This window comes from Strix uralensis, chromosome 1, assembly GCF_047716275.1.
Source record: "Strix uralensis isolate ZFMK-TIS-50842 chromosome 1, bStrUra1, whole genome shotgun sequence".
Lineage (NCBI taxonomy): Eukaryota > Metazoa > Chordata > Aves > Strigiformes > Strigidae > Strix > Strix uralensis.
The window spans coordinates 96,489,878-96,516,855 of record NC_133972.1 but is presented as its reverse complement, the minus strand read 5'-3'; the positions used below and the strand labels follow the sequence as shown (position 1 = coordinate 96,516,855).

Here is a 26,978-nt window from a genome sequence, read left to right as displayed (position 1 = left end):
CAGTATGCGTTTTCCTGTCTCATTTCTTTGCTTATGTCACCCCTGCTCTTTCAGTCCCTTGTCATCCCTCCTCACCTTTGAAGGCTTTTCACAGGTTGTTCCTCCTACTACATGTTTCTCATTCAGTTCTGAGTGGTTGACTTCTCCCTTCAATGCTCAATTAGTGTCAAAAGAATACCTTGACAATTTCTTCTGTATCAGGGATAAGTTCCATGTAAATGTCTGCAAAGACATTTCAGTCATTCTCCTTCAATCTCTCTTTGCTAGGATGACAACTGTTAGGTTACGGATATGCTATAAGCTTCCTATTACACTGTTGGAAAGAATCTCATTACCTCTTGATGCTCCCTCACCTGTCAGTGCTGACGTACTGCAGTGAGTAAGGGTTTTATACACACAACAAATTAACATGAACAGAATGCACAGCATGACACAATGTAAATCATATTTTGGATCTGGATTTTGCATCCAAAAATCTCCAGGGATTGTTGGGACAATTGACAGACACGAGCAACTCACAAATTCTTGACAGTAGCCTTGGAAGGAAAAAATGGGCACGTTCTGCATCTACTGGTGAAATGTACAGAGCTTCAATGATGTAAAAGTTTCACCTTTTTTGTATCAAATCATAACAGTTAAAGCGGGTTGATGCTGGGAATTCTACTATGCTACTCATAAATAATAATTCACAGGATGCACAAGCTAACTTGAAAATGTGTTTTTCATGGCAGTTCATCAAGTATACATTATGTGATCGGAACTAAGGCCGTGTTATCTTCCCTTCATCCGTCTGTAAAGCAACACACTGACCCAAGTTAGGGCACACTCGTTCCAGCTGAAGTGGTTACTAGTTTCAGTTCTCAGTTCCACCCTTCTGCCAGAATTTATACTCGTACACAAAAAAGGACTGCATAGGACATAGTTCTTCTGAGCGTCAGAGCGAAATGAATGGCAGGCTGTAAACTGAAGGAGCTCTGGAGCGCATACATGACCCCGTTTAGACAGTTTAGCTAAAACTGCCACCAAAGACAAAACTACAAATAGTACATACCCGGAACATTGGGTGGCCCCCAAAGAGACAGCTGTGCAAGTCCACGACCCTGTGGCAGCTGTTCTTTTAAAAAGTAAAGCGAATCTTTTTAATAAAAACACTCTCATTTTCTGTAAGGCATTGCTATTTAGTGAACAGCACTCTCTGTCTCTAAAGTATGAGCAATAAGCCAATACTGGTTGTGCAACTACTGCAAATTTTAGTTTTACGAAACATTTGGGAAACCACACAAACAGCTATGAGTGAACTGCACAATTTCTTTTTATACTGTCAAGAAAAGCCCTGATTGGTAGGTAGCACAGCACATTCTGTACATTCAGACCAGCCAGTATCCTTGAATACTCACATCTGTCCATTTGCAGTTGTTTGTTAGAACCAGTGAAAATATAAAAGAAATGCAGCACTGACTGTCTGACACTTAAATCTGTTAACTTAAAATAAATATTGACACAAGACTTAAGAAAATATGTTGTTCTTTATTACTCTTTACATATCAATTGTTCCAAATATTGGAAGGTCTCACATTCAGAAGCTCGGATTATCTTCGGTGGAGTTATTTAGAAAACAGAATTGTTCTTCCATGCACAATATTTACACATTACAGTACAGAAGGTCAACTATGATTTAGTATTTTTCTCCAGTGTCAGCAGCTGAGTCCATATGTATGAGGAAAGATTTTTTTGTGTAGATATTCTGCCATTTTTCTGCAATTTTGTAGACTCTCTATCTCAAAAAATGGAATCTGGAAACAAAACAAAAATGATTGCTGGAAATACCTTCTAATAAACAACTGGGTAAGACTGATATTCATTAAGCAGATGTAAAATTACATATCAAATATTTGTCTGGTTTAAAATTAAACATTTAATCCTAAATGTATTATTGATTTGTAAATCACCTGAATAGAGATTATTGTAAAACAAAGAGTGACATCCATTACAGTTTAAACTAGGTTAAGTATAACAGAGTTAGGCTTATGTGATAAGTGATTACAAATGGAAAAGAAAATCTCAAAAAATCTACAAGTAACTGTTTTGGTCCAAAGTATGTTTAAAGATAAAAATATCCCTTTTAATTCAACAGGTTGTACTCTTTCAAAGGATGTATTCTTGTGAAAATACTTACAATACAAACCAGCTCATTTTTTAACTCCTTTTTTGTAAACTCCAAATTCAGACCTTTTCCAAAAAGTATTTAATTAAAAATCCCAATTCTACTGAACTCTTACAGAACACTTTCCTTTAAGTCAAGATTTGAACCTTAATCACTGCAGAGAAGTACTCTTTCAAGCAGCCACTATTTGGCAGAAAACACAGGCAGAATACACTAATTGATCCAAGGAAGAAAAAAGGAATTTCTGTAACACCCTCAAACATGCAAAAGCTAGGGCAGAGAGAACACAATATAGAAAGGGCAAGATTACATCTGCCTTGGGAAGTAATTGCAGCTACAGTTTTAAGCATTATAAAATAATCATTTTTCACTTGTTTTGTTAGCCAGAGCAAAAGCAAACCACTGTCTCTGAACTTTACCTGCACAACTTCATAACCAAGTAACTGAAGATGTCTCTGTTTAATAGCTTCTTCTCCCAACAGATTGTGGCTATTAATGCAAAATCTATTTTGACCATCAACACAGAGGGCAATTCTAAAATCAAGCACAAGTGTAGTATCAAAAAAAAAAAAAAAAATCAGTTATTTTAATCACCACAACTATTGCAATTCCTAAGAAGCATGGGACAATACCTCCACTCTTACTCCCTAATACCTCCAAGAATTAGATGTTGTGGGATGGGAATTACCTGGTTCAGGACAATTTAAATCAATCAATGTAAGGGTGGGAAAGGGAAAGCCTGAAGCTTAGTAAAACTGATTGGAAAAGCTTATTTATATGCTCTGAACAAAAACTACCATGCAAGTTAATAAGAGTTTGATATTTTTAATGCTACTATTGGTAAGCTATTTTGAATTCTTCTAGAAGGAAAACCATACAAAATACTTGTCTCACCTTGAAAACATTTCAGCAGCTAATTTATTCATTAGCATAACTTTAACTCTGACAGGTTTAACAGGTAAGTTTAAGCTAAATCTGTTTTAAGTTAAACCTGTACATAGGGTTGGCGGCATCATGGATTATAACTATATTTTTTCTCCTTGGTGATAAAAATCACATCAACTTAAACCAAAATTATATCCACTGTATATCCACTGTAAAAAAGTTGCTTAAATTTTCAGTATGTTAAATATAGTGTGACCTTATTTACACATGAAAGCTGTAATTTAAAAAAAAAAAAAGATCAAAGCCCATTCTTAAACATTTAAGCATGGGATTTTTGAAAGAACCTATATTAGTGTGTGAGTCTTGTGAAGGTTAAGCTTGAAAAAATATAACCTTTTCAAAGACTTTTGCTTTATCCACAGAAGTGCAGTTGCAAATACCACACAGGCAGGTTACGTAACTTTGTATCCAAGGTTTCTCAAAATAATCCTTGTTTAGCATACTTTTTAAACATCTATGCATTTTTCAATAAAAACAGCATCTGTAGCAAATATCATCATTACACAGGATTCCTTACAGAAGTAAATTTGTGAACTCAAACTGTCTTAAACTGTGTTAAATCTACACAGACATGCTCAATTAGAATTAACTTGGTTTTTATTTGAAAATGAATTACAGAAGATCAAAATACACTACTATAAGCCAAATCAGGATCACTTTGATCCTGACTGTCACTCAGTAAAGAGAATCTGACACTGTATAGTCAGGAGGCAAAACAATGAGGAAAAAGTACAGAATGTTAATTTTGCCAGCATTGTCCTTTTGCCAGTGGTTTCAATGTGAAACCTGAACTTTGTTGAGGTCAATGGAAAACTCCAAGCTCAAATTTTGCCAGAGTTTCACCCTGAATGCTCTTTGTCAATGTTAAACAACATTTTACCAGTGTTTTCTCTTATTCTCTTACCGTCTGTATACCTCTTCACACTGGGCAGCAGGCAATACAAAACCTTCTTCATCTAATTTAATCTCAATATCTAATATAAATGAAAAGAGAAGTGACATTAAAACTCATTTAATATAACAAACTCTTTACTGTAATTCTCATCCCCTTACAGTTCATTGTTTTATAAAATAACTAAAATACTATCGCAATACTTTTTTCTGAATCACAGAGGCTTGCAAAAGACATGTGTCGACTATTTAACACAAATGAGTGATAATAAGTAACACTTCAGCCTTTCAAAATGCTGACAGCAAAGTAGTGTTCCAAGTGCACTAAAAACCATAATGTCGTGAAATGGCACTTTAGCAGGCTGCCTAGGGCCTCTGGAATTTTGACAGCTTTGGGGAGAGACACACTCACACTCTCACTCTCTCTCTCTCTCCCCCCCGCCCTTTATTTTTTCTAATTCCCTAATTTTATAGATTACGTCAATTTGCAAGCAGAGTTTTGGACCTAAACCCTGCCAACTTCAACCCCACATGGATGCTGAAATGCAGAATAATTCTGGAATCGTCCCTCTCCATTTTTTTTTTTTAAATCCCTCCAATGGCCCTTCCCTCAAACCATTATTTATCATCCACCCCTCCTGGGCACACATCTTTCCTCATCATTATCTTCTCTGTTTCCTTTCCTGGTGCATGAAACACTCTGTTTTGATCACTCCTCTCTTTTAGTCCACAAACCCCCACTGACTATATGTAGTCAATAGTTCTTGCTAAGGGGAGAGGAGCCCAGCTAAGCAGGGCAGAGGGCTGACAACCACAACCTTCTATAGCTCTCCCTTTCCCTACTCACCACCAAACCAGAGATCAGGCAAGTGGCATTGCCTCATTTTTTTTTTACATCATACAAATTGGTTACAGGATAAGTAAAAGAGGAGCTGATCATAAAAATACAGAATACCAGAGTTAGCAGCTATTTTCAGTGCAGACTGGCCGTGTAAATTCCAAGAAACATTGCAGTTCTTTTGTCTCTCTGTTCTTCTTTCTGACTTTAAAAATGCATTTACTTAAAGTTCCCATGATGTTACCTCATTTCAGACCTTTTATAGAGTTTTGCATTCCAGTTTAGTTTTTCTGTATTTGCACAATTTAGAATGCCCAGAAAGGGAATAAAATCAATCATTTTTATTTCAGGAAAATAATCGAGCCTAAAGTTTTGACTATTTTATTATTAATCTAAAGAAATGTTACTTACCAACCATATAGAAATACGGTGTTGATACCTCTGATGCAAAATATGTTCTTTTTTTCAGTAAATAAAGTAATCCAGCCTTCACCCTCTTGAGGAGGTGAACATCCAGAGAACTGTGAGGCATGAAAAAGGCCTTTACTTGGTACTTTGGAAGGAGTTTGGGACCCTACATAATGACAGAAAACCAAATCAAACAGAAGAAAAAGGGAGATAACATTTTTGTAGTTACCTCCTATTAATGTAGCAAAATGTATTCTGTGCATTTCAAAGCCATGTCTATGGAGAGACCTACAGTCTGAGGTATGCTTTGCTGAAATTTATAAAAAAAATACCCCAAAGCAACCACCAGAACATCTTCAGCAAGCTTCTATGCTATCATGCTGAACATATTGCTCATGAGAAATGCACAACTGTTTCCATTTCTCTGCAGTCAGGCCAACATCAAAGTGCCTGATTTCTTTTGTGCTCTAAGACTTCACAAGCCAAACCTAAAAAAGGAGTATTTGTTGGAAAAGTACTCAGAAATACATAAAAAGCACTTTAACTTAGAGCTAGTCAATTCTGTCAAACACAGAAATATATCAAGTCCATCAAACATGTAGAAATGCTTCACATTTTCATCAGTGAAAAAAAAAGCTGTTTCATCCAATTCCAATGTTTTTATGAGGAAGACACTCCTCAACTAATTATCAACAGGGCTCTAATGACCATATCTCCTCTTCTAACATCAGTTCTGGTTTCATATATACCATACCTCATAAAATGGACACTCCAGAGTAACAGTCAGAAAAAGCTGGGTTAGCTGGGAGGTAGCAATTCTGTCCAAACCAGGTGGCTGAGCTGAAACAACAATATTCAGGCTTTCAGGTGTACCTTCAACAAAGTATCTTTATGCAAACCATCATGCAAAAGTTAGGAAAAGCTATTCAGTTTAACATGCAGAGAAGCCACTTGATAATTGTTTGAATGAACAGAAAGATCAGTTGTGAAATGATGTAGTTAGAAAAATGAAGAAATTATTTACAGAAATTACACAAAAAAACCCACAACAAGATCTTATTTAAGACTGTCATATTCTTTCACAAAAAAGAAAAAGATGATCTGAGAGATCATTTCATTCTTCCTACAGCCCCTTCTCCCTAAATTATAATCCCAGGATCTCACTGTTTTACTCAGTTGGGTGGTTTTTTTTTATCTGGAAGTAGTGGATAATACTGAAGAATTTCCGAAGATTTGTCTACAAGTGTATACTTGAAGCATCTTTCATGTTACATGCAAGTATTATACAGAATGGTAAAAACCTGATGTAGTGTAAGATGCTAATCATGCAGGTCATCTTCTCAAGTTCCTGTTCTGAACTTTGACCACTCTAGTGGAATACCTTCATTGATTTAGAAGGACATATTCAAAGTAATTGGTACTGTGAGGTTTCTCATTTTCTAAGTATCATCTTGAGAACTTTAAAAGACATTCTGTTTTTTGGGACATGAGACACGTCTGCTTTCTAAAAATCAATCCCTTAAGGTATTTCACATTGAACAGCTAAACATCAAGTAACCAAAGTTTCTGATCACTTTGAAAACTTGACATTATATAGAGTTTTATTAACAGAGCAATCTTAGCTGGGATCTTGAGAAGTCACTTATCTTTCTGGTATAGCTTACATATTCCTATAATGCCGCTAAATATGCTTTAGTATCTAACACAGAATTACTTGAAATCTATAGCTCACAACTGTGTTGTTCATAATAGGTTTGTCTCCAAGAGCGTAGGATTATGCAATAGAGCCAAGGACAGGCTATCACATGGGGGATGTCCTAGAAGCTTACTAGACTGGAGAAAAAAAAATTTAAGCGAAGGCAGCCCTTGCAGACAAGACAGTCTTAGAAGCAGCGGGTGAGCAGACTCTGTGATCTCCTAAGCAAGACAGAATAAACCATGAGGTAGATTTTTAAATTTCATAACGTTTTCCTCAGTATGGTAAGACATAGGGCCAAGGATGGGACTATAATGCTTGCTCAGAGGCAGAAAGGAAAGGAGCTCAGGGCATGGAACAAGGACAGGCACAGGAAGCCTCCACCAGACGACTGTCGTTGTCAGAGAGTATTGCAGCAGAAGGAAGCATCACATAACCATATCAGATTTTAGATTAAATGTAATTTGAAAACCAGAACGAAGCACCAGTCTTTATGTTTTGTTTAAACATATGTGAGCCTTAGAATTTTACATTTTTACCTAGATAATTAAAAAAACCCATACCAGTCTATCCTTAACTGCTCACATTTATGATGCTGTTATGTTTTACTGGTTCAGATCTCACTTCAGTTTTAATTAAGCCAACCATTATGCACTGCAAATTAATTTTTTCAGCTTTATCCATTTACCCTTTTCAGCTTTCACAAGCTGATTGTAATACAATATGAAAGAGAAATACAACCAAGCTGGAAGCAAGAATATAACACAATAATCATTATCCTGAAAGGACGGAAGAGTAGAGATGACAGCAGAAGTCCAGACCTGGTTCTACCTTACCCCCACCTGAAAAGATGGACATGATTCAGGTTGGCAGAAGGTAAGAAATAAAGCGCTAGAATCACTTACATGCAATGAACCTTACTTGAATCATAAGGCAAAATAGTATTTGAAAAACACATTTTGTACTGCCTGAGATTTACAAACTCTGTGTATTTAATTGTAACATGTTCTTATCAATAACAGTAATTTAAATTCTTTTTGTCCCAACGATACACTTCACCTCACTTCTCTCTAGAATTTGTACTAATCTTGACCAAAGTTTACAGGGATTTTTAGACTATTTTTTTAAATGCAACAATGAATTCTTTCCGTAGCAATAGGTGAGCTTGCTAGTAACATAATTGCAAGTAAGCTGTGGAGCAGTTACTGTAACTTTTCTTGCATATTATAATTTGGTAGTAATTTTAAAAGCTACGAAAAGGTGGTTTTCTGACAACTGTGATCATGTACCTTGCCCTTAGAGCCTCGGGAAGAGAGTGGTTTTGATGCTTAGGAAAATATCCACAAATAAGGATTATGCAAAGTCACAGAGGACTTAACCTTAAAAAGACCAGCAGCAAAATCTTAAATCTACCCAGCAGTGCACAAGCAGAAGGTAATTATTTTAGCTTCACAATCAGAACTACTAGTATTTCTATTGTTTTTTTAAATGTCCTCCTTTGGGCTAGCCCCTGAGTAAAATGCCTAAGAGCCAGTCCTGACCCTAAGGAGTATTAGATCCAAGTAAGCAAAGCAAACAATTGCTGGGGAAGAAAGAGACATAGAAAAGTGAAGTGACTTGCCCAAAGCCACAAAGTAAATGGGGGGCTACACCCAAAATAGAAGTCAAGTCTCAGGACTCACTATCCAGTGTTCCACCTTTATGCTACCTCCCTCATGTGGCCGTCATTACAATGCAGCAATTTAGAGAAAAATTAACCCAGAATCACTAAACTGTTTTTACTCATATGTCATTCCAAGTATCATTGCCATTAAAAAATCTACCACTTTTGGTCTCAGTCTTGTTAGTTCTATACTAACTGGTCTCAATAGCCTTTCTAGTGTTACCCATCTCATAGTAACACAGTCTCACTTCATTGTGAGTATTCACATCCGTCACTGCATAGGCACAGAAGTTAAAAGTAACACATTTCCTGTACAGAATAACTTAGCATTTAAATCCTGTATGAGACAAAGGACAAACGTGGAAAACCAGAACGTCAGCACCTTTTAGAAAAGCAGAAGGATTAACTGAAATAAAATTTTAAAGGAATTCAAATCTCTGTTTAAGATTATACAGTGCAATTTTCAAACTCCCCTAAATGACACAAACTGAAACACAACTGCAGCTGTGACAAGGAAGCACCAGCCTTTGGCCTCCTGATCACTATTCTCAGTCACCTTAACCAGGTCATTGTTGATTTGACAGATGAAAGTGGTAAGAAATGGGTGCTTGACAAGAGACACGTCACGTAATAGAAAGAAATGCAGACCATCACAAGAGAAACACTGCTCCTTACCTTGAAGCTGTTGCAGAAAATAGGGACTAAATATTTTTGGCAGAAAATTTACTGGATAACGTTGAATAAGGACACACGAGTGTAGCAGGTTCAGCAAGGTGTGAGGCTGAAAGTGACTAAGGCGAGTATGCAGTACCATTTCAAGCTTCCTAAACAAGGAAGAAGCACTTGGAGGCAAATAGTTAAGAGTCCCAAATGGTATAATATACCCAGCAATCTGATCAGTGGTAAATCTGTCAGCATCAGAAATGAAACCTTCTGCAGCTGCATCAAAGATGGGCTTAGAAAGGATCATCTTTTGGCAGCAGTAGTGCATGACTTTGCTGACTGTTTGAGGATGCATAGTGAAGATGGACTTGGGAACACGTGTTTCCAGTGCCTCTGTAAAAATCTGTTCACGATGTCCAAAGTATAGGAAGGCTTCCAGTACATTTACCAGTTCATCATCAGTGAAATATGGAGTATGCTTCACAGAATGTTTACACAGTGCTGTGACTAAGGGAACTGCCCGAGTCTGCTGAAGAACAACCAGTGAATTCAGTATTATGCTTGTGAATTTTGGGCTTAGCTGGGAAACTATGGTTAAAGTGACACTGTTTAGTCTGTTCAGCAAGCCTTGGTAATTTTCCCCTTCCCTGACAGTCACCTGCAGCATCTTATAAACCATCACTATTTCCCTAGGACTCCACTTCGCAATGTCTTTTGCTTGCATGTGGTTCACAATTTGTTCCAGCATCGCACAACTTGGGCCTTCCAACTCAAGCAAGCTCTCTCCGAAAGCACACAGATTTTTAGTAGTCAGCTGTCCTTTACCAAGCCGTTCCTCACCCTCTGCAAGCAAGCTTGCCATCAGCGTACTCTGGGGATCTATACGCAGTTTTATCAAAGCTTGCAATGCATTCAGCAGCCCAGTGTTTGACAGTTTTGAGGATTCAAATTCAAACTGGAAGCATAATGCCCTGAAAACTTCATTCTCTAACACTTCTTCAGGGTTTTTCAGACCATTGTCATCCTCCTCAACTTCAGAAATCCTCTGTAGGGCTCCTGATGCCATAGTATCAGACATGACTTCCAGAGAGCTAAGAAAGTCAAAAATCTCTTTCGATGTACAAAGGCTGTTCAACTTCTTGAAAAATAGTTCTTCATCTATCCACATGTTATTAGATTTAGTACTGCTCTCAGTATCTCCACAAAGATACACAGTTTCATTAACTGAAAGAGACTGCATCCACAGTTGTACGTGTTTTTTTCTACAAAACACATACTGAGATTTATCTCTGAAACATAGCATCCTCGTAGCTACAGAGCTACAGTTTTGGGGCTTTCGCCTCCCACTGATAAAGCTCAACCTTTTGCTTAGTCATCAAAATGGACCTCCTTGCTGGTGTACTGGATGAATAAAACTGGAAACTTTTTTGGCTAATCAAAGCCATATTGGATCAAGCGGGTTCTCAAAACATACCTAGAGGAATAAAAATACATATAAATGTATAGCTTGGAAAACTGTGTAAGTCTCATTAAAACGCAGCCAAAAAAAAACTTATAGTGGCTGGACAGGACTGGGATGATCCCTCTCCCACGACCACCAGCATAACAAAGAGCAAAGAGAAGAAACTGCCGGGACTGGCAAGACATGTGTGGTGGGTGGCAACGCACCTGTGTCCCGCGTCCCCAGGAGAACACTGTGGGGGACACACAGAGAAGGGCACACTGACAGGCAGCCACCCCCCCCTCCCCAGTCAGGCACTCCACAGCGGCGCGTTTCCCTCCACCCCGGCGGGCTGGGGCGCTGGGCAGCAGCGGATCACACCCCCGCCACCGCGGCCGGAGGGGGTCCCGCACTCGCGCGGCGACCGATGGGCGAGCCTGACTCGGGCGAGGCGGCCCCAGCGGGACCTCTCCGCCGCCACCGCTCCGCCTCACGGGCCCGACACCTCCCTCCAGAGAGAGCGGCGGGGGACGGGCAGGGCCCGAAGGCGCATCCCTCCCGCCCCAGCGCCTACTGCTGCCTGCCCGGGGCCGGGGCGCCGCTTCCCCCTCCATCCTCTTCCTCCCTCCACCGCTGAGGGCACCCGGCGGGGCCCGAGGCCGAGCTGAGGCGGCGCGGGGAGCCTCACCTCCGCCGCCATGACGGGCAGCGCGGGGGCTGCTGGGAGCTTCCGGCGTCCTCCCGCTAGCCACTTCCGGGCGCCGCCGCCGCCGCCACTGCCTTTTCCCGCGGGGCGCGGCTCGCCCCGCCCCGCCCCGGCGTGGCCGCCTCCTCCCCTCGCTGCTGCCGGAGGTTTTGCCTGCGGAGCCGAATTTGTGCCTGTGTACGTGTGGGTCACAAGCGCGTCCTTCATCGCGAGCGGCCTCGTTCCCCACAGGTGGGCGTCGGGTGCGCGCTCGGGGGAGAGCTGCGGCGCCGGGCGGGAGGCGAGGCGAGGCGCACGGCCTGGCCCGGCCTGGCGGCCCTCCGGGAGGCCTCTGTTGCTGCAGCGGCGTTCAGGCTTGCGGTGTGGACCTGGCTTTTGGTCCCTGAAATCACCGTCCTTCTTCAGGGACAGCTCTCCCCCTTCCCAGCGGTTGGTCCAACCAAGTTTTTCTGGGCGAAGGGTCAGCCCTGGGCTCTGGAGGGTTTCACATGCAGGTTTCGTTGAAATTTTAACGGTTTTTATATTTGTCTTGGTCATGGAGTGAAAGTGATTCTGAGCAAGGCACTAACTTGAAAAAATGACATGGAAATGGCTTCATGGTTCTGAAGGCACAGTCCCACAACCCAGTTTAAAGCCACGCAGAAGTATGTAAAGCTACTGCAGGCGTTTCTTGAGTTTTTATCCTGTCCATGGCCATGCAGTTTGACATTTTTGACAGACCAAGTTCATGAAGTAGGTAGTCTGGCCTTAGTACAGCTGTGTAATTGCTGGGGCCAGCACATCAGGTTCAGTGAAATTGTGTGCTTGTTTGCTCCTACGGTGTGTTGAATTATGGAATAGATGGACTCCCTGTTAATCTTTTGTGGACTGTTAGTTTTCTGAGTACTGGTTCAGATGTGCTATAATTTGTAATTTCATCCTTAGTTTCATGTTAAGCCCTGCTTTGAGCCAGCAAATCCTGCGTTGTTGTCCAAGCTTAAGCATTGTTTTGGTTTTTGACGTGCCACTACCAACACATCAACGTTAAAGGCTGCTAGTGTGGTAATACTATTAAAGTTAGAGGGATTCTCTAGAAAGCTTGTTAGTCAAGAATTATCATTTTTTCCCCTCTTTATTTCAGTTGAACTCGTATTATATAAGTGAAAGTGGCATATCATCTTTGAGGACTGTATAGCACCGCAAAGCAAGAGCAATGTGGGCAGTATGTTCATCTGAGTCCAAGTCTGTTCGTGCTTTGTGATTGTGTTCATCTGCAGGTAGGTGTGACTGATTTTCCTTTTAGCAGGCATCACTTGATCAGTTTGTGCATGAAGCTCCTCTGGTTGATGACAGCGAAGATGCTCTCACAGGAAGAAACTCCTCAACTTGAATAATTTAGATCGAATCAGGATCAAAGGAGTTTATTGATCCATGAATGATATAATTAACTGTCAGGCAGTTAATTTAACTACTGTTTAGTCAGTTAATTGAACTATATATTCAAGATCAATAGCAACAATGCAACAGATATGATACTAGGCACTTACAGAATCACAGAATCATCTAGGTTGGAAAAGACCTTGAAGATCATCTAGTCCAACCATTGACCTAACACTGACAGTTCCCAACTACACCATATCCCTCAGCGCTATGTCAGCTCTACTCTTAAACACCTCCAGGGATGGGGACTCCACCACCTCCCTGGGCAGCCCATTCCAACGCCTAACAACCCGTTCTGTAAAGAAATGCTTCCTAATATCTAGTCTAAACCTTCCCTGGTGCAATTTGAGGCCATTCCCTCTTGTCCTATCGCTTGTTACTTGGTTAAAGAGACTCATCCCCAGTTCTCTGCAACCTCCTTTCAGGTAGTTGTAGAGGGCGATGAGGTCTCCCCTCAGCCTCCTCTTCTCCAAACTAAACAACCCCAGTTCCCTCAGCCGCTCCTCATACGACATGTGCTCCAGACCCTTCACCAGCTTCGTTGCCCTTCTCTGGACACGCTCGAGTAATTCAATGTCCTTTTTGTAGTGAGGGGCCCAAAACTGAACACAGTAATCGAGATGCGGCCTCCCCAGTGCCGAGTACAGGGGTAAGATCACTTCCCTGTCCCTGCTGGCCACTCTATTTCTGATACAGGCCAGGATGCCATTGACCTTTTTGGCCACCTGTTAATAATACCTTCAGTATCTAATTCCAAGGAGTTGTCTAATTGTGGCCTCCCCCCTTCTCAGGAGCACACATTTGCGCTGTCACATACATGCACAGTCCCCTCTCAGGAGGTAGGCATCTCAAGCACAATCCCCTCTTCTGGCCTTCTGTGAGAGATGTTGGTGCTCGAACTCATGTCTCTATGCGATCTACTAGGTGACACACCAGTGAGAAAGCTCCCCGTAAGTTCACATACATGCACCCAAGATGTGGGTAGCTACTTTTTGCACCCTTTATTGTTACTGTACTAGCTGGAGTAGAAGCACTTCACAGTGTCTTATGGGGAGGCTGCTCTGCCTGGCCTAGACAGAGGTCATGGTGCTGTTAGGGCAACATCTGGCCATGTCAAACCCCATTGTGACTGCTGTTCTTTCTGTTGCCCTCTCTGCCTGCTATTGCAAATTATCATGCTTCTCAGAGCACCTTCCCAAGCTGACTCTTGTTTGAAGTCTGTTGGTAATCCTCTGGCTATAATGTTGGCAGCTTACCCCTCAGCTATTTGTGTATAGAAGGCATCTGTGCTATGGTATGGTCCCAGTGGAAAACTGATTATCTTCCTCCCTTTGTGAGGTATGAAAAAGAATGTAGTAATGAAACTCCACTTCATCTTTATTGTTTTTCTCCATTTATAGTCAGGCATTGCCACCTGCTGACAACAAACAATTAGGGTGAAAACATAGCATATGACTAGGATAACTCTGTACAGCTACAGGCATCTGAGGGTATTTAAACTGTATTTAAACTATTTCATAGGAATCGTCATAATTTGTGTGTCACCAAATTTATTTTTATTTCTTTTGGAAAAGGAGGGTGAAAAATAATTTTGTGCATTGTTTTGGCGTATGCATCTTCTTCTGTGCACATGCACATGAAGCCAGTTATTTAAATGAATTTATTTAAAGCAACTGTTAAGGTAATTATTAGTATTTTTAGGTAATATGTAATTGATTTAAAGTGAAAACTATAATGGAAAATGTAATAGAACAAAATACAATGAAGGCCTTAAAATTTACTAGTAATTACATTTTTCATGGAATTCATGTATGGTACAGGCATTGTACTCTTAAGAGGCTATAGCTTAGTTTTACCACTTTTGATTGGCAAGTATGCTTTAAGAAAAAGAATTCTAATAGGAGAAATCTTCCGCAGTACTGTGGGGAGAAATATCATGTCAAATCAGTAGAGTGCAGTATTCTTATGCAGTTGAGATATGTTCGTTTTCCTTTGAGAGAAACAGGAAAAAGATGCGCCTCAAATTACTTAGTCACAGGTTTCCATAAATCAGTGTGTGTGGCTAGGACGCTGAATGCTTTCCGTAGTTGAATCCGTGGGAGCAACAGGTGAAGTACAGCAAACTGGGCCCAGGCATGTGAAAAAAATCTTGAGTTGGGCACTGAAAATTACTCAGTTCTAATTCTAGGTATTTGAGTTCTACTGCAGCTCCCTAGCAGTGACAAAATATGGACAGAAGATTAGTTTGTAATACACACATGAGAGACATTCTGCTTGTCTCTCTTATTCACTGCTTCTTGAAGTTGTCCTTACATCTGTTGTGTTCTGTCTGTGTCAAAATCTTGAAAGAAAACTTCTCACATTCAAACTTCGATGGGACAGGTGAATTGATAAGGATATGCATCTCATTCATCTTGCTGCTTGCAAGACTTTGTGAGGAAGTGGCATTTTATACTACAGCAGATTTCTTTAAGGTGGTTTCTTATTTTTAGGAGAAAAAAACCTAAACAGTCAATTCTGTAGATGCACTTATGTAAGAAGCTCCTTTTTGAAATATGAAATAAAAAACAGTGTTTGTGTTCTAAAACATAGACATAGTGGACAGTAAAGCGTAAAGGCATTCAGTACTGATAAAGTACCGATTTCAGAAAAGAAGAAACAGATATTTTTTCTCAGGCATTGTAGTTTGACTTCACCAGATCTATGTTTTGTTTTGTTTTGTTTTCAAATACACTTCAGAAAATTAGCCAAAACAGTCACTGACTTGAAGTAGAAAATATAACTTATGTAATAAAAATAGTATATACTTTCCTGAAACTAGTTTCTCTATTGTATTGTTTACAAACTAGATTCTTAATACCGGGGATATTCAATATTACTGCAACATCAAGGCAGTACAGCACATATGACCAATACCACAAGTCCTTTGCAACCTGGCCTACAAAGCTGGGTTGAGAAATGGCTTCTCTTCAGAGTAGATGCCTTGTTTCCAAGTTAAACACCAGTACTACTATCCTTTAAAGTATCTCTTTTTAATGTAATAAGCAAAGCAAAATCTTGCTGTTCTGCATGCAGTAAATTCACTTTTTTTCCCTTCTTTTTTCCCCTGCAGTGTTTTTAAAAAAAAAAAAAAGTTTTCTGCTTTGGGAAATGTGCTGTGATTTAAAAAGGAGGTTTTTGCTCCTCTATGCAACACAAAAGGGGCAGGCAAAAGCCATAGCTGAGGAAATATGGCAGCAAGCAGGTGCCCATGGACTTGAAGCTGATATGCACTGCATAAGTGAAATGGACAAGGTGAGATACTCCATGCTATTTTGAAAAAAATAGGTATTTAAGGGATACATCTTTCTTCATGTGCTTGAGTTGTGACTGCTGATGGTCGTGAAGGCTGAGCACATGCACCCACCTAAAATATACCATCTACTTTTAAATTTTTGTTTCTTATGAATCAGTAATTTGGACCAGTACTCAGATGGTTAATAGCCTCCTGCCAAAGGTACATCTTTCTTGTGATTTTTTCTTATTAGAACAGTAAATGAATATATCTTTGATCTTTCTTCTAACAAGAGTGCAGTGACTTCTTAAAAATTATTTATGTATGCAGTAGTGAATCAATTTGTATTTACTGGTGTGGTGGTTTAGCCCCTGCTGGGGTCTGAGACCACGCAGCCGCTACCCCTCCCCCACAAAGGGAGTGAAAATACAAAGCCCCAAGACTGAAATAAGGAAAGGTTTAATACAACAGTGCAATAGCAACACAACAAACCACAACAATAACAATAACAGTAATAGTGATAGCAATGAACAGAGCAAAATAGCTACCAAATACAGCAGTGGGAAGCACGATGTACAAAACCACGAGTGCACGAGTGCTCCCGCCAGGAAAAATGTGACCTGCCAGGATGTGACGTCTGCATGGTATCTGAATAACCCGGCTAGAGCTCCCCCCCACTGCTGGGGAAACTTAACCCTATCCTGGTTAAACCAGGACAACTGGTCAGCTCTCTTGTTGTTAGAAATTATGCTTTTTTTTGTTGTTGTTTTTGTGTTGCATTGAAGTCCTGTGTTCTGTTAACTGTGGGCTCTAGCACGACTGAACTTTTGTGGGGTCTTCCTGAGTTACTTAGCGTATGCACTCACTCCAGATCCCACTGGATACACTCAAGTCATATTCTAGAAAGAAATAAAAAGCTTGTCTGGAGCAAGGAAGTGGCTTTTTATTATTTGTTGTTATCCAAAGGTAAGGAGCTGAAAACTTGGTGTCTGTCTGTAACTAGAAGCAATATGGACTGTAATTTCCTTCACAAAGTACTTTCACCTGTTTGTCTTCAAACAAAAACATTTAAAAAAACCCAACCAAACAAAACTTGATAGCCTGGTATTTCATATGAGATGAGCAGAAGATAACACCTAGAAGTTTTTTCATGAAGTTGAAAATGTGAGAAGTTTATAAAAATAATTTAGTTCCCTTTGAGCAAGTTGCTTTCTTGGGGATACACTACATGTTGGGTAGCTGGACATCTGCTTTTGAATGAATGTACACTGAGTGTAGCAAAGTGTTACGAAGAGACTTTTACGCACCCAGCAGGCAATATTCTTCCATTTCATTTCTCCTACATTTGACAGGTTTGGAGATTAGTTTGAGGAAGGTGGCAGGCAGGATATTTCTAGTCCTGTTATTGGCTTGCCACTTGAATAAATCTATTTTGTCAAGTTTGGCAAGATGACTCAGAGCTACGAGTTACTATTGATGAGGTAGAAAGATGCACTGAATTGAGAACCTGAGAATTGGGCATAGAGGAAAAAAGTAATTTCTGCGGCTTTGTAGATTTCATCACTTAATCTTTTCCTTACTCTTTACTGTAAATAAAGAGAACTTCTAGAAGCTTAAGTGTAACTGGGAAAGGGAAGGCAGGGTGGCATAATGTACTGGAGCAAGAGCTTGCTTGAATTTGGTGGGGCCTCTTCTGAAGTCCTTTGGACATGTTATGTCTGAGAGTTTATTCCACAACATGCACAGCTCAGAGGGGAGTGTGTCTATGCTTTAGGCGAGGAAGTAAGTGGTTTCTGTTTTGTTCACATTTGTCAGTTAGAAGGCCCATCTTTATGTGGCTGTTGGGTATTTTTCAGGCATCGTCATCACTTAAAGGGATTTCTGTGAAGGTCTATGGATGGAATAGGTGGCTACAGAGTCAATAGGCATAACATGATCCTGTTGCCATACAAAAATTAATTGTCAGATACTGCTCGGTTCTTGGAAACACCGGCTGTTTCCAAGTAGTATCTCTCACCTACGCTCTCATAGGTGGGAAAAGGTCATAAATCTTTAGTTGGTTACTGTGGTTGCTTTCTATGCTTGATGAAAGACTGAAATAAAGTGGAAATAAGGTAGGAACAGTAAAATAGGAGGCTAAATGGAGATCATCTTGAGTCATAATGCATGTAGTCAGCCTTGGATGAGTTATCTGAATAAGCACATTTGCCATGATACATATTATTCTGGGTAAGACACATCTGGGTGTCTCATCCCATCCTCTTCCTTCAGCAGTCATTCACAGCCTGAGCAGGCTGCTCACTGCTGTTGTGTGGTATTGCTGCCTCAACTGAGGAGTGCTTTTGAAGGAAAGGGAAAGAATGAGACAAAGATGTAACACTAAGGATGTAGGAAGAAGTGGAAAGTAGAGTAAAAAAACTATAATTGTGTAAGGTTCTTGTTGGTCTAGTGACATATCAGACCTCCCAGTAATTGACACAGATTAATGCAGGACCTCTAGCCAAATGTTTGGCTTCCAAAAGGTCCTTAAGTTTGTAGAGGAGAATGTGCAGTGGAGCAATCAAGAATTTAGTAAACTAATCACACCTCTGTTCTAATACACCACTTTTTACTTTCTGAGCTTGTATATTTTTTCTTTTTTTTTTTTTTAATGGAACACAATTTAGTGTAAATTTTTATGTGATACCAGTAGACCCTTGCTTCTTTTACTTGAAGAATTTGCTTTTGTTTGTAAATGCAGTAGTCACCTGTAACAATGCACTGCAGAAGCTGCTGTATTTGTACTTATCAAATCTGCTGTGGAAGTTCTGAAAATCTGAGTTACTGCAACAGGACCCTAAAGGCCTTTTTTGCACAATTTATAGTTTCAGTTTTGGAAGTCTCGGGAATTTGTGAGTACTCAGAGTTTGCCTGAACTTGTAAAAGACAAGACCTCTGTTTGGAACAGCCCTGGACCACAACTCACTCAAGTGTGACGAAGTACTTGGGGAACATCCTTGCACGCTTACTCTCTTCTCTTATCCTTTTGTAGGCACCTGCTATTGGCCACTGTCAGAGGCAGGACACTGTTTCAGATGGTAATTTAAGTTGCTGCATGCAGCTGCTTTTAGGTTCTTCAGGAAGGTTTTGGAAAAAATGACAACAGCAAAACCCCTTGATAATCTGTTCCTTTGTATTCCTAACCTTTTTGTATTGGAGGTGTCAGGGTAACTTTTTACATGGCTTGAGGAGGAGATAAGGTTTGAGTGATTTATTGAGTAAAGTGTTTAGAACGTAACTCCTCAAACTCTGAAGTGTTGAGTTGCAGTCCTGAAACTGCTTGAAATGAAACACAGCATCTCTTGCAATCTTTATTTATATTTTCTTATAACCCTACTCTTTTATTAAACTTGGAACACTGGGAGAGAGTTGACTGAAACCAACAGGGAGCAGTAAAAGGAGCTTGGGTTACTTATTATGGCAAAAAGGAGGCTAAGGAATGACCTAATAGCAGCCTGCTTGAGCCAAACTCTTCTTGGCAGCAGAAGACTGTACAACAGGAGGCAAAATTCACTGAGTGCAACCTGATAAACAGATTTGACACTAGTGGAGGAGCTCTTCTGGGTGGAAGAGGCTGCCCAGAAAAGTGGAATCTCTACCCTTAGAAATTTTCAAAATTCAGCCAGTCATAGCTGACCTAATGCAGTTGGCAGTTAGTCCCCCATGGAGCATGGGTTGAGACTAGGTGACCTCCAGAGGTCACTCCCAAACAAGGTGTCTGTGATTCCGTGGAGCTGTGTTTTGCATAGGTTGTTATAGCTGTCCGTGTGATTCAAGACCTGTAGCCCATAGGGGTGCTGTGAAAGAGCGTGTTGTGCAGGTGACCTGACAGACAGCATGCTGGTACAGTGCTGCAGCCTGCTGTCAGAGGAAAGCTGGAATAATCAAAGAAACGGAATGCTTTTTACCTGAGAAGTAATAAATGGTTGCATGAGGCTTGAATTTATGGAACTGACGCACAATCCCAAATACAGGCAGTTCTCGTCGACCTGGTGTAATGGGAGTAAACCCCTATAAAACTGTGGAAGATTGGTATTAGCAAAGGGGAGAGAAATGAACGGATGACAGGGGGAGGGGGCCAAAATGAATCAGACCGTAGAGCACCATGACTGATTATCTCTGTGCAGAACTGCCTTAGCTCCCCCAAAGCACAAGGGGGTTTTTGTGGCAAAGACAGATGTAATATGGAAGTTATCAGACAGAACCAAATGATCCATAATGGACCTTAGAAATGATCCCCACAGTTTGTATAGCCACATCCTTGTACAGCCGCATCCCACTTATCTGTGAAATTATTAGGATTGTGCCTGTGTGATTGTACATACAAAAATACTTTTTCCACTTGACAAAGTAAATACTGTAGGAGTTGTGTATTTAAACTGAGTGCAGTTGTGAAGTATTCTTTGCGTGTGTACTAGCTTCCTCAAAATGCTGCTCTTTGGTGTTTGTGTGTGGGATCATGGGCTAATTCAGGTTGGCAGGGACTTCATGAGGTCATCATGCAGCTGGGTCAGCTGAGGTCAGAGCAGATTCCTCAGGGCTTTACCCAGTCTGCTCTTGAAAACTCAAACCAAAATGACTTGTAATCTCCAAAATTACTTGTAATTACTTGAAAGACTTCCTGCAGTTTAATACAAGTAAGATGAGATTAAACATTTTTCTGTGTACCTTTGGGAAGAGGAAAGGCAGAAGATAATATTTAAGGCCACAAATAGGTATCAAATGGCACCTTGTAACTTACTTGTTGTATTACTTGTAGTATAACCTGGAAACAGAAAAGGATCCTGTAGTTATTGTTATTTCCACTACTGGTACTGGAGACCCACCAGACACTGCCCGCAAGTTTGTAAAGAAAATTCAAGACACGACCTTGCCAGATGATCATTTCGCACATCTCCAATATGGATTGCTAGGTGATTTAATATTTTCTATGTTATTGCAGCACTAGTCTGTCAGTGAATAATTTTTATATTTTTTACTTGTGAATAGGTTGTTTGGGGTTTTTTAAGTGCTTATAAAACATTTATTTTTATAACATAAACAGCTTTTTTGTATAATGTCCTTTATGAGCAATAAAGGAACAGTGTCACAGAAATGATCTGAATGTAAGCTACCAATTTAATTTTTTTATAGTTTAATTTTCTTTGCATAAACAACATATGATATAACCTATCTATAATTGTTGAAGTTTCAATTCCGTGTCTAGTCTCTATGGATGAGATGTGTTTACTTGACTTTACGAGTACTTGGGCATTTTTCTGCAGTATAAAATGTTCTTTAAGGTTTTCAGATGATCCTATCCCTTTAAATTTGCAATAATTTTTAAAATTTTGCATGTCATACTCATCAATAGAAGGAATCTTCTATTAAACATTCCAGGTTAAGGATTGATATGCAAAATACAGATTTGGCAAAATGCATCTGCTATATCTTGAGCTGATGGTAAGGTCAGTTTGTTGAGTTTTCAGATTGTGTTTAAACAAACTTCAGAAACTTCTATTTGAACTTAGGTTATTTTTGCCTGACAAGTTTAAGTTGATAGGTAGGAGTGAGGAAACTTCTAGATTTCTAGTGAGGAAAGTACCCACTAGAAGGAATTTTGTGGTGGATACGTAATGTGGAAGTCTGAAATACATGCATCCTAATCATGTAACATTTTGAGAGGATATGCTATTGCCTTGTTATACATTACCGTTGGTGAAATGGTTAGATTTTTCATAGCTGACTGAACGCATATATGAAGATAAACATTGTTTTAATACTGATTTTTGTTGTAACAGATATTATAGTATCTAACATGTTTTGTGATTGCAGTCTAAAAAGTTATAAGCCTTAAAATACACTCATGGTATCCATTTCAGCTTGTCCAGTGAAGTGTTTGCTCTAAATACAATACTTGAGAGGGAGCAGAAGTCTTTTTTTTTTTTTAAAAAAAAAAAAAGGCTGTTATAAAGGAGAAAGGAACAGTCCATTGTTAGGTGGGGATAATAAGGATCTAGTGGTTTGAAACTGCATGCAAGAAAGGGTCAGGCTGTGAAAAATTATGATGGTTAGGGTAGTGAAACAGTGGTGTGGATTACTTAGAGAATTTGTGAAGACTACCAAACCAGTGGTCTTTGGGATTGTTGGATAATGATGAGGTATGTGTGATTGATCACTTTTAGGGTGGGTCAGTTGTTTAGTTGATCTCTTAAAATCTTGGGTTCCTCCATGAACATACCTCCTGAGTCCACTGACAAACTGATAACAAAGAGTATCTTCTTCTAATAGAACATCTTCACGACTTACAGGGCAGAAAACCCAGTACAGTGAAAATGAGATCTACAAAGAAATCTCTGATTCCTGGGGAGGAGGATATTGGACCAAATTTTCTTATGCACATTTTCCTACATTCCTTTCTTCATATTGTTTAAAAACACTCCTATGTTTTATTATGTTTTTTCAAGGTTCCAATATTTTTGAAGTACTTTTAATACTCTCTCCCTTACATTGTTGACATATATTAACAATTTTAACCTGAAGGTGAAATCGTTTCTTTTGGTAATTCACATACAGTTTATCAGTATCAATGTATGATACTTTTTCACTCTACTTTGGGACAAACACAGGTTTTTTTGAATGTCATAAAAGTGTCCTGCTAATGTTCACTTTGCTATATCAGATTCTTTTGTTTGCCTGCAAGAAAATCCTGTGTTGCCTTTGCAGATCTGTGTATCTTGTGTGGCTGGCTGGCTGACTGACATGATTCCTCTTTCCTTGAATTTGCTAGGTCTGGGAGATTCAGAGTACACATTCTTTTGTAATGGTGGAAAGACAGTAGACAGACGACTTCAAGAACTTGGTGCCCAGCACTTCTACAACACAGGATTAGCAGATGATTGTGTAGGGTAAGAGCTGAAGAGTTTGGATTTTATTTCTTCAAGATGCAGTAGTTACGTGTGAATTTAGCTAATCGGTCTGAACTCTTTGAAATCAGTTGAACCTGAATACTCAGCACCTCATAGGAATGAGCCCTGTCTGAACACAGTATGCCTTTTCAACCTCAACTGCCATTAAATAAAACTTCATTTTTAAAGTGTGAGCAAACATCTGTAATGTCTGAAAAAATGGAGGGTATTTAGCGGTTTTAGAAATTAATTAATTCAGAAGAAGTGCAGGGGTTTTAAAATGTAGTCTGTTTACTGAAGCAAATAAAAATAAATCCAGTTCCCAGTACGTGTGGTACTGGGTAATGAGATCCCTTTCTACATAATCATCAGACTTGTATCCAAGCTCACATCTTGCAGTAGAGCTGCTTTAGGGAAACCCTACAATGTTTGGGTTTTTTCTCTTCTGCAAAACATCTTTTTTTGTTTGTTTTTGATCACTATAGAGAAATTATGTAAGAAGGTTTTTTTGATTGCTGTAGAGGAATTATGTAATAAAATAACTCCCTTCCTGTTCTGTTGCTCTTTCTGACCAGTAGGCTGCACTCTTGGCTTATTTATTTTGAACTGCAGATTATATCGGTTCTGTGCATGATGATGCAAGACAGTTGAACACAAACATTGCCATAACCATAAAACTTTTATCTTGTGTTCTAAAAGAATAAAAATAAAACATTAGTGAAAGCTATTGATGTTGCTGTTGCACAATGAAAAGTTGCATATTTTTCTACCATCCCTTCAACTTCCTGTCATAAAGTTCAGCATAAGAAAATAAAAACGAGAAAGTGGAAGAAGAGCAAGGCTGTTACACACTTTAGACTACAGAAATTTACATAGTTGTAATAACTAAATGAAAATATTTTTTAACAAAAAAGTAATCTTGATAACAGCTGCAGATGCATATTAAAAATGGAAAATGAATAGTGTTTTTTGCTTTTGTGGTCTTTTAATTATTTGTAAAGTAACAATCCAGTAAGTCACAATAATTCATCCATCTCTTTTTTTTTTTTTTTTTTTTTGGTCCATTTGCAGTTTGGAGTTAGTGGTTGATCCTTGGATTGATGGACTTTGGCTTGCCCTCAAGGAAATATTTCTACTGCAGGAAGAAAAAGAAGGCATGAGCAGTGTTGTCGATGCTGTTTCCGACTCTCTCTCTGCAGCCCCACATGTTGTGCATGAACTAAACTTAAGCTCAGAAGTACAGAACTTGAAGCTAGAAGATAAGGGAGTGAGGAGTTCTGATGTTCTATCACAGAAACTAGTTGACATCAGTCTTGTGGCTTCAACTAGAGACACTGAACCTTCACTTGTTTATTCTGTGCCTCCTGTCTCTCACTCTGCTCTTAATATTCCTGCCTTGCCACCAGAATATATAGAGGTGCAGTTTCAGGACACCCATGGTGAGGTAAGGACTTCACTTTGAATGATGAAAGCCTCCAGCTCTGGTAGGAGCGTGAGTGTACACTCCTACATACGGCTCCAAAGAGCAAGTGGATACTTACATAAAGGAGATCATGCGTTCAGGGACATAGGTTTTTGAATTGTAAGTGAAAGGTCCATTCATATTGTGAAAATGTAGTTACCACCATATGACTTATAGACACTTATGTCAAGATATAATTTAGCTAAATAATAATTTGGCATTGCAGTGCCAGGAATGGAAGAGTTAAAGTCCTTGGTGGCTTATGTTAGGACAGTGAAAACACCTTCCTGTAGTACGAGTATAGTACAATTTCTGTTCAAATTTTTAGTACTTTCAGAATGCCTTAAGAGGGTGTAAAATTGCTCAAAATCTTGCTACATATTTAATAACAGAAACTTGTCATTATAAAAAACATGATCATAATTTTGCTATTGGAAATGGAAGAGGTACTGTAGATCAAAAGCCGGTGTGCTTTTCCTATGAAGCCATGTTGAACAAAGACCTGCTGTACAAAGAGAAGAAGAGAAGAATGAGCTGGGAATCATCTCCAGCTGGCATATTTAGGGTTCAAAATTAACTAGAAAGCATGACTCAAACTTTTCTGGTTGCCTGCCAAAGGGCAGACAGTTTGGTTATCTGTGTGAGGGAGCAGTGAGGTCTGGCTGCTCTTTAAATGACAGGAAGCCAGAAGCTGAGTGGTAACACAGCCAGCCCTCTCCCCTGATAGCCAAGTGATGCAAACCAGGAGGTGGCAGCCAGGATCAGCCAAGAGTGCAGACCATTGGGCAACTTTGTGGGAATGAGGCAGGTCTGGGGCCAAGCCAGGAAGTCGGTCTGCAGATCCAGGACTGGATCAACAGGATCTGTAGCCAGGCATGGGCATGGTTGTGGCCGAGCTGCTGACCAGTACTCAGGTGATGTAGCTCTGTCAGGGACTGAAAGCCCAGGGCTGAGCTGAGATGAGGCTCCTGGGCCCGTGGGAAGAAGAGTCCTCCAGTGAGGCTGGTCAGGACCATGAAAGCCCATTAGTATCCTCAGGGCCCTGACACTCTCTGTTGAGAGTGCCAGTGGTAATGCTGAGAGAATCACGTAGTCTAGCTAATATAATTATGTAAGAGTGTATGAATTTAAACACTGGATAATTTTGCTTTTCTTTTAAACCTCATATTGTGGTTGGTTTTGCTTAGGTGGTTGAATTAAATAATCCAAATTACTGAAACAAAGATTTATGGTTTAGATGTACTCTTCGATTAAAGACTAATACTTGGGTTGAAAGTGGTGCTACAGTGCTTTGTCGTGGTTTAACCCTAGCTGACATCTAAGCACCACATAGTTGCTCGCTCACTCCCCCCAGGTGGAATGGGGGAGAGAATGGGAAGGGTGAAAGTGAGAAAACTCGTGGGTTGAAATAAAGACAGTTTAATAGCGAAAGCAAAAGCTGTGCACACAAGCAAAGCAAACCAAGGAATTCATTCACCACTTTCCATGGGCAGGCAGGTGCTCAGCCATCTCCAGGACAGCAGGGCTCCATCATGCGTAACAGTGACTTAGGAAGACAAATGCCATCACGCCAAACGTCCCCCTCTTCCTTCTTCTTCCCCCAGCTCTATATGCTGAGCATGACATATGGTCTGGGATATCCCTTTGGTCAGTTGGGGTCAGCTGTCCTGCCTGTGTCCCCTCCCAACTTCTTGTGCACCCCCAGTCTACTCGCTGGTGGGGTGGGGTGAGAAGCAGAAAAGGCCTTGACTCTGTGTAAGCTCTGCTCAGCAGTAACTAAAACATCCCTGTGTTATCAACGCTGTTTTCAGCACAAATCCAAAACATAGTCCCATACTAGCTACTGTGAAGAAAATTAATCATATCACAGCCAAAGTCAGAACAAGTTAAAAGAGCCCATTTTCTTACTTTAAAGTCATAGCATATGTTCAGGCTGTCTCTGAAATAACTGATCAGGTTCAAATATCAATAGTTTAACTGTTCTGTAAATAGAAAAAAAGTAAATTTTGCTTTCAAACAGCAAATTGAAAAAGCTTAATCTGCTAATCTGGAATTCAGTGACAGATTAAAGATTATAGTCCAGATTTCAGATATAAAATGGGATGGTTGTCTTGAGCCTTGGAAAGAATCAAATGCAGGTTTGTTTTTTTTCCTTTGGCACCTTTCCTTTTCCTATTTTTGACGTAGTTGTCTATACCTGGTCAACAAGTAGGTCCCATGTGTTGTACCTGTAAAAACAAACATGACCCTACAGTTCCTTTTCCAGTGTCTTACGTTGCAACAACCATGGGTATTTTCTGCTAAGCACAGCTGAAACTGGCTTGTTCTGAAATAAATCATTCTGAGTTTTGGATATTGCGAAAAAGGGACGGCCTACCATTTAAAGAAGTCTGAGTACAAAGTCTCTCTAGTTACTTATATGATCTGTGTCCTGGGCTGTTGAGTCTCAGGGTTGAAATAATAAGGTGCTGCTTAGTAGCAG

The 26,978-nt window shown here is 39.9% G+C and overlaps 2 protein-coding genes across 3 annotated transcripts in view; one reads left to right on the top strand and one right to left on the bottom strand.

Annotated features, from left to right (window-relative positions):
* Nucleotides 1-1,507: 1,507 nt before the first annotated feature.
* On the bottom strand, nt 1,508-11,368 carry FASTKD3 (FAST kinase domains 3). The gene is given in 7 exon segments (XM_074874672.1): nt 1,508-1,793; nt 2,584-2,698; nt 4,014-4,083; nt 5,250-5,412; nt 6,001-6,086; nt 9,281-10,638; nt 10,640-11,368. Coding segments are annotated over 7 exon segments (1,965 nt in total). The 5' UTR covers nt 10,714-11,368; the 3' UTR covers nt 1,508-1,694.
* A 139-nt stretch (nt 11,369-11,507) lies between these two features.
* The window catches only part of MTRR (5-methyltetrahydrofolate-homocysteine methyltransferase reductase), a 35,730-nt gene continuing 20,259 nt past the window's right edge, over nt 11,508-26,978 (top strand). Inside the window, exons 1-6 of one of the 2 annotated variants that reach the window (XM_074874632.1) lie at nt 11,508-11,646; nt 12,536-12,671; nt 15,947-16,128; nt 20,907-21,060; nt 22,917-23,034; nt 24,106-24,478. In XM_074874632.1, coding sequence (XP_074730733.1) covers nt 15,985-16,128; nt 20,907-21,060; nt 22,917-23,034; nt 24,106-24,478 — 789 coding nt within the window. In that variant the 5' untranslated portion in view covers nt 11,508-11,646; nt 12,536-12,671; nt 15,947-15,984. Of the gene's footprint in view, nt 11,647-11,945; nt 12,060-12,535; nt 12,672-15,946; nt 16,129-20,906; nt 21,061-22,916; nt 23,035-24,105; nt 24,479-26,978 lie in introns of those variants that run through there. The other variant, XM_074874642.1, reaches the window with a different exon arrangement.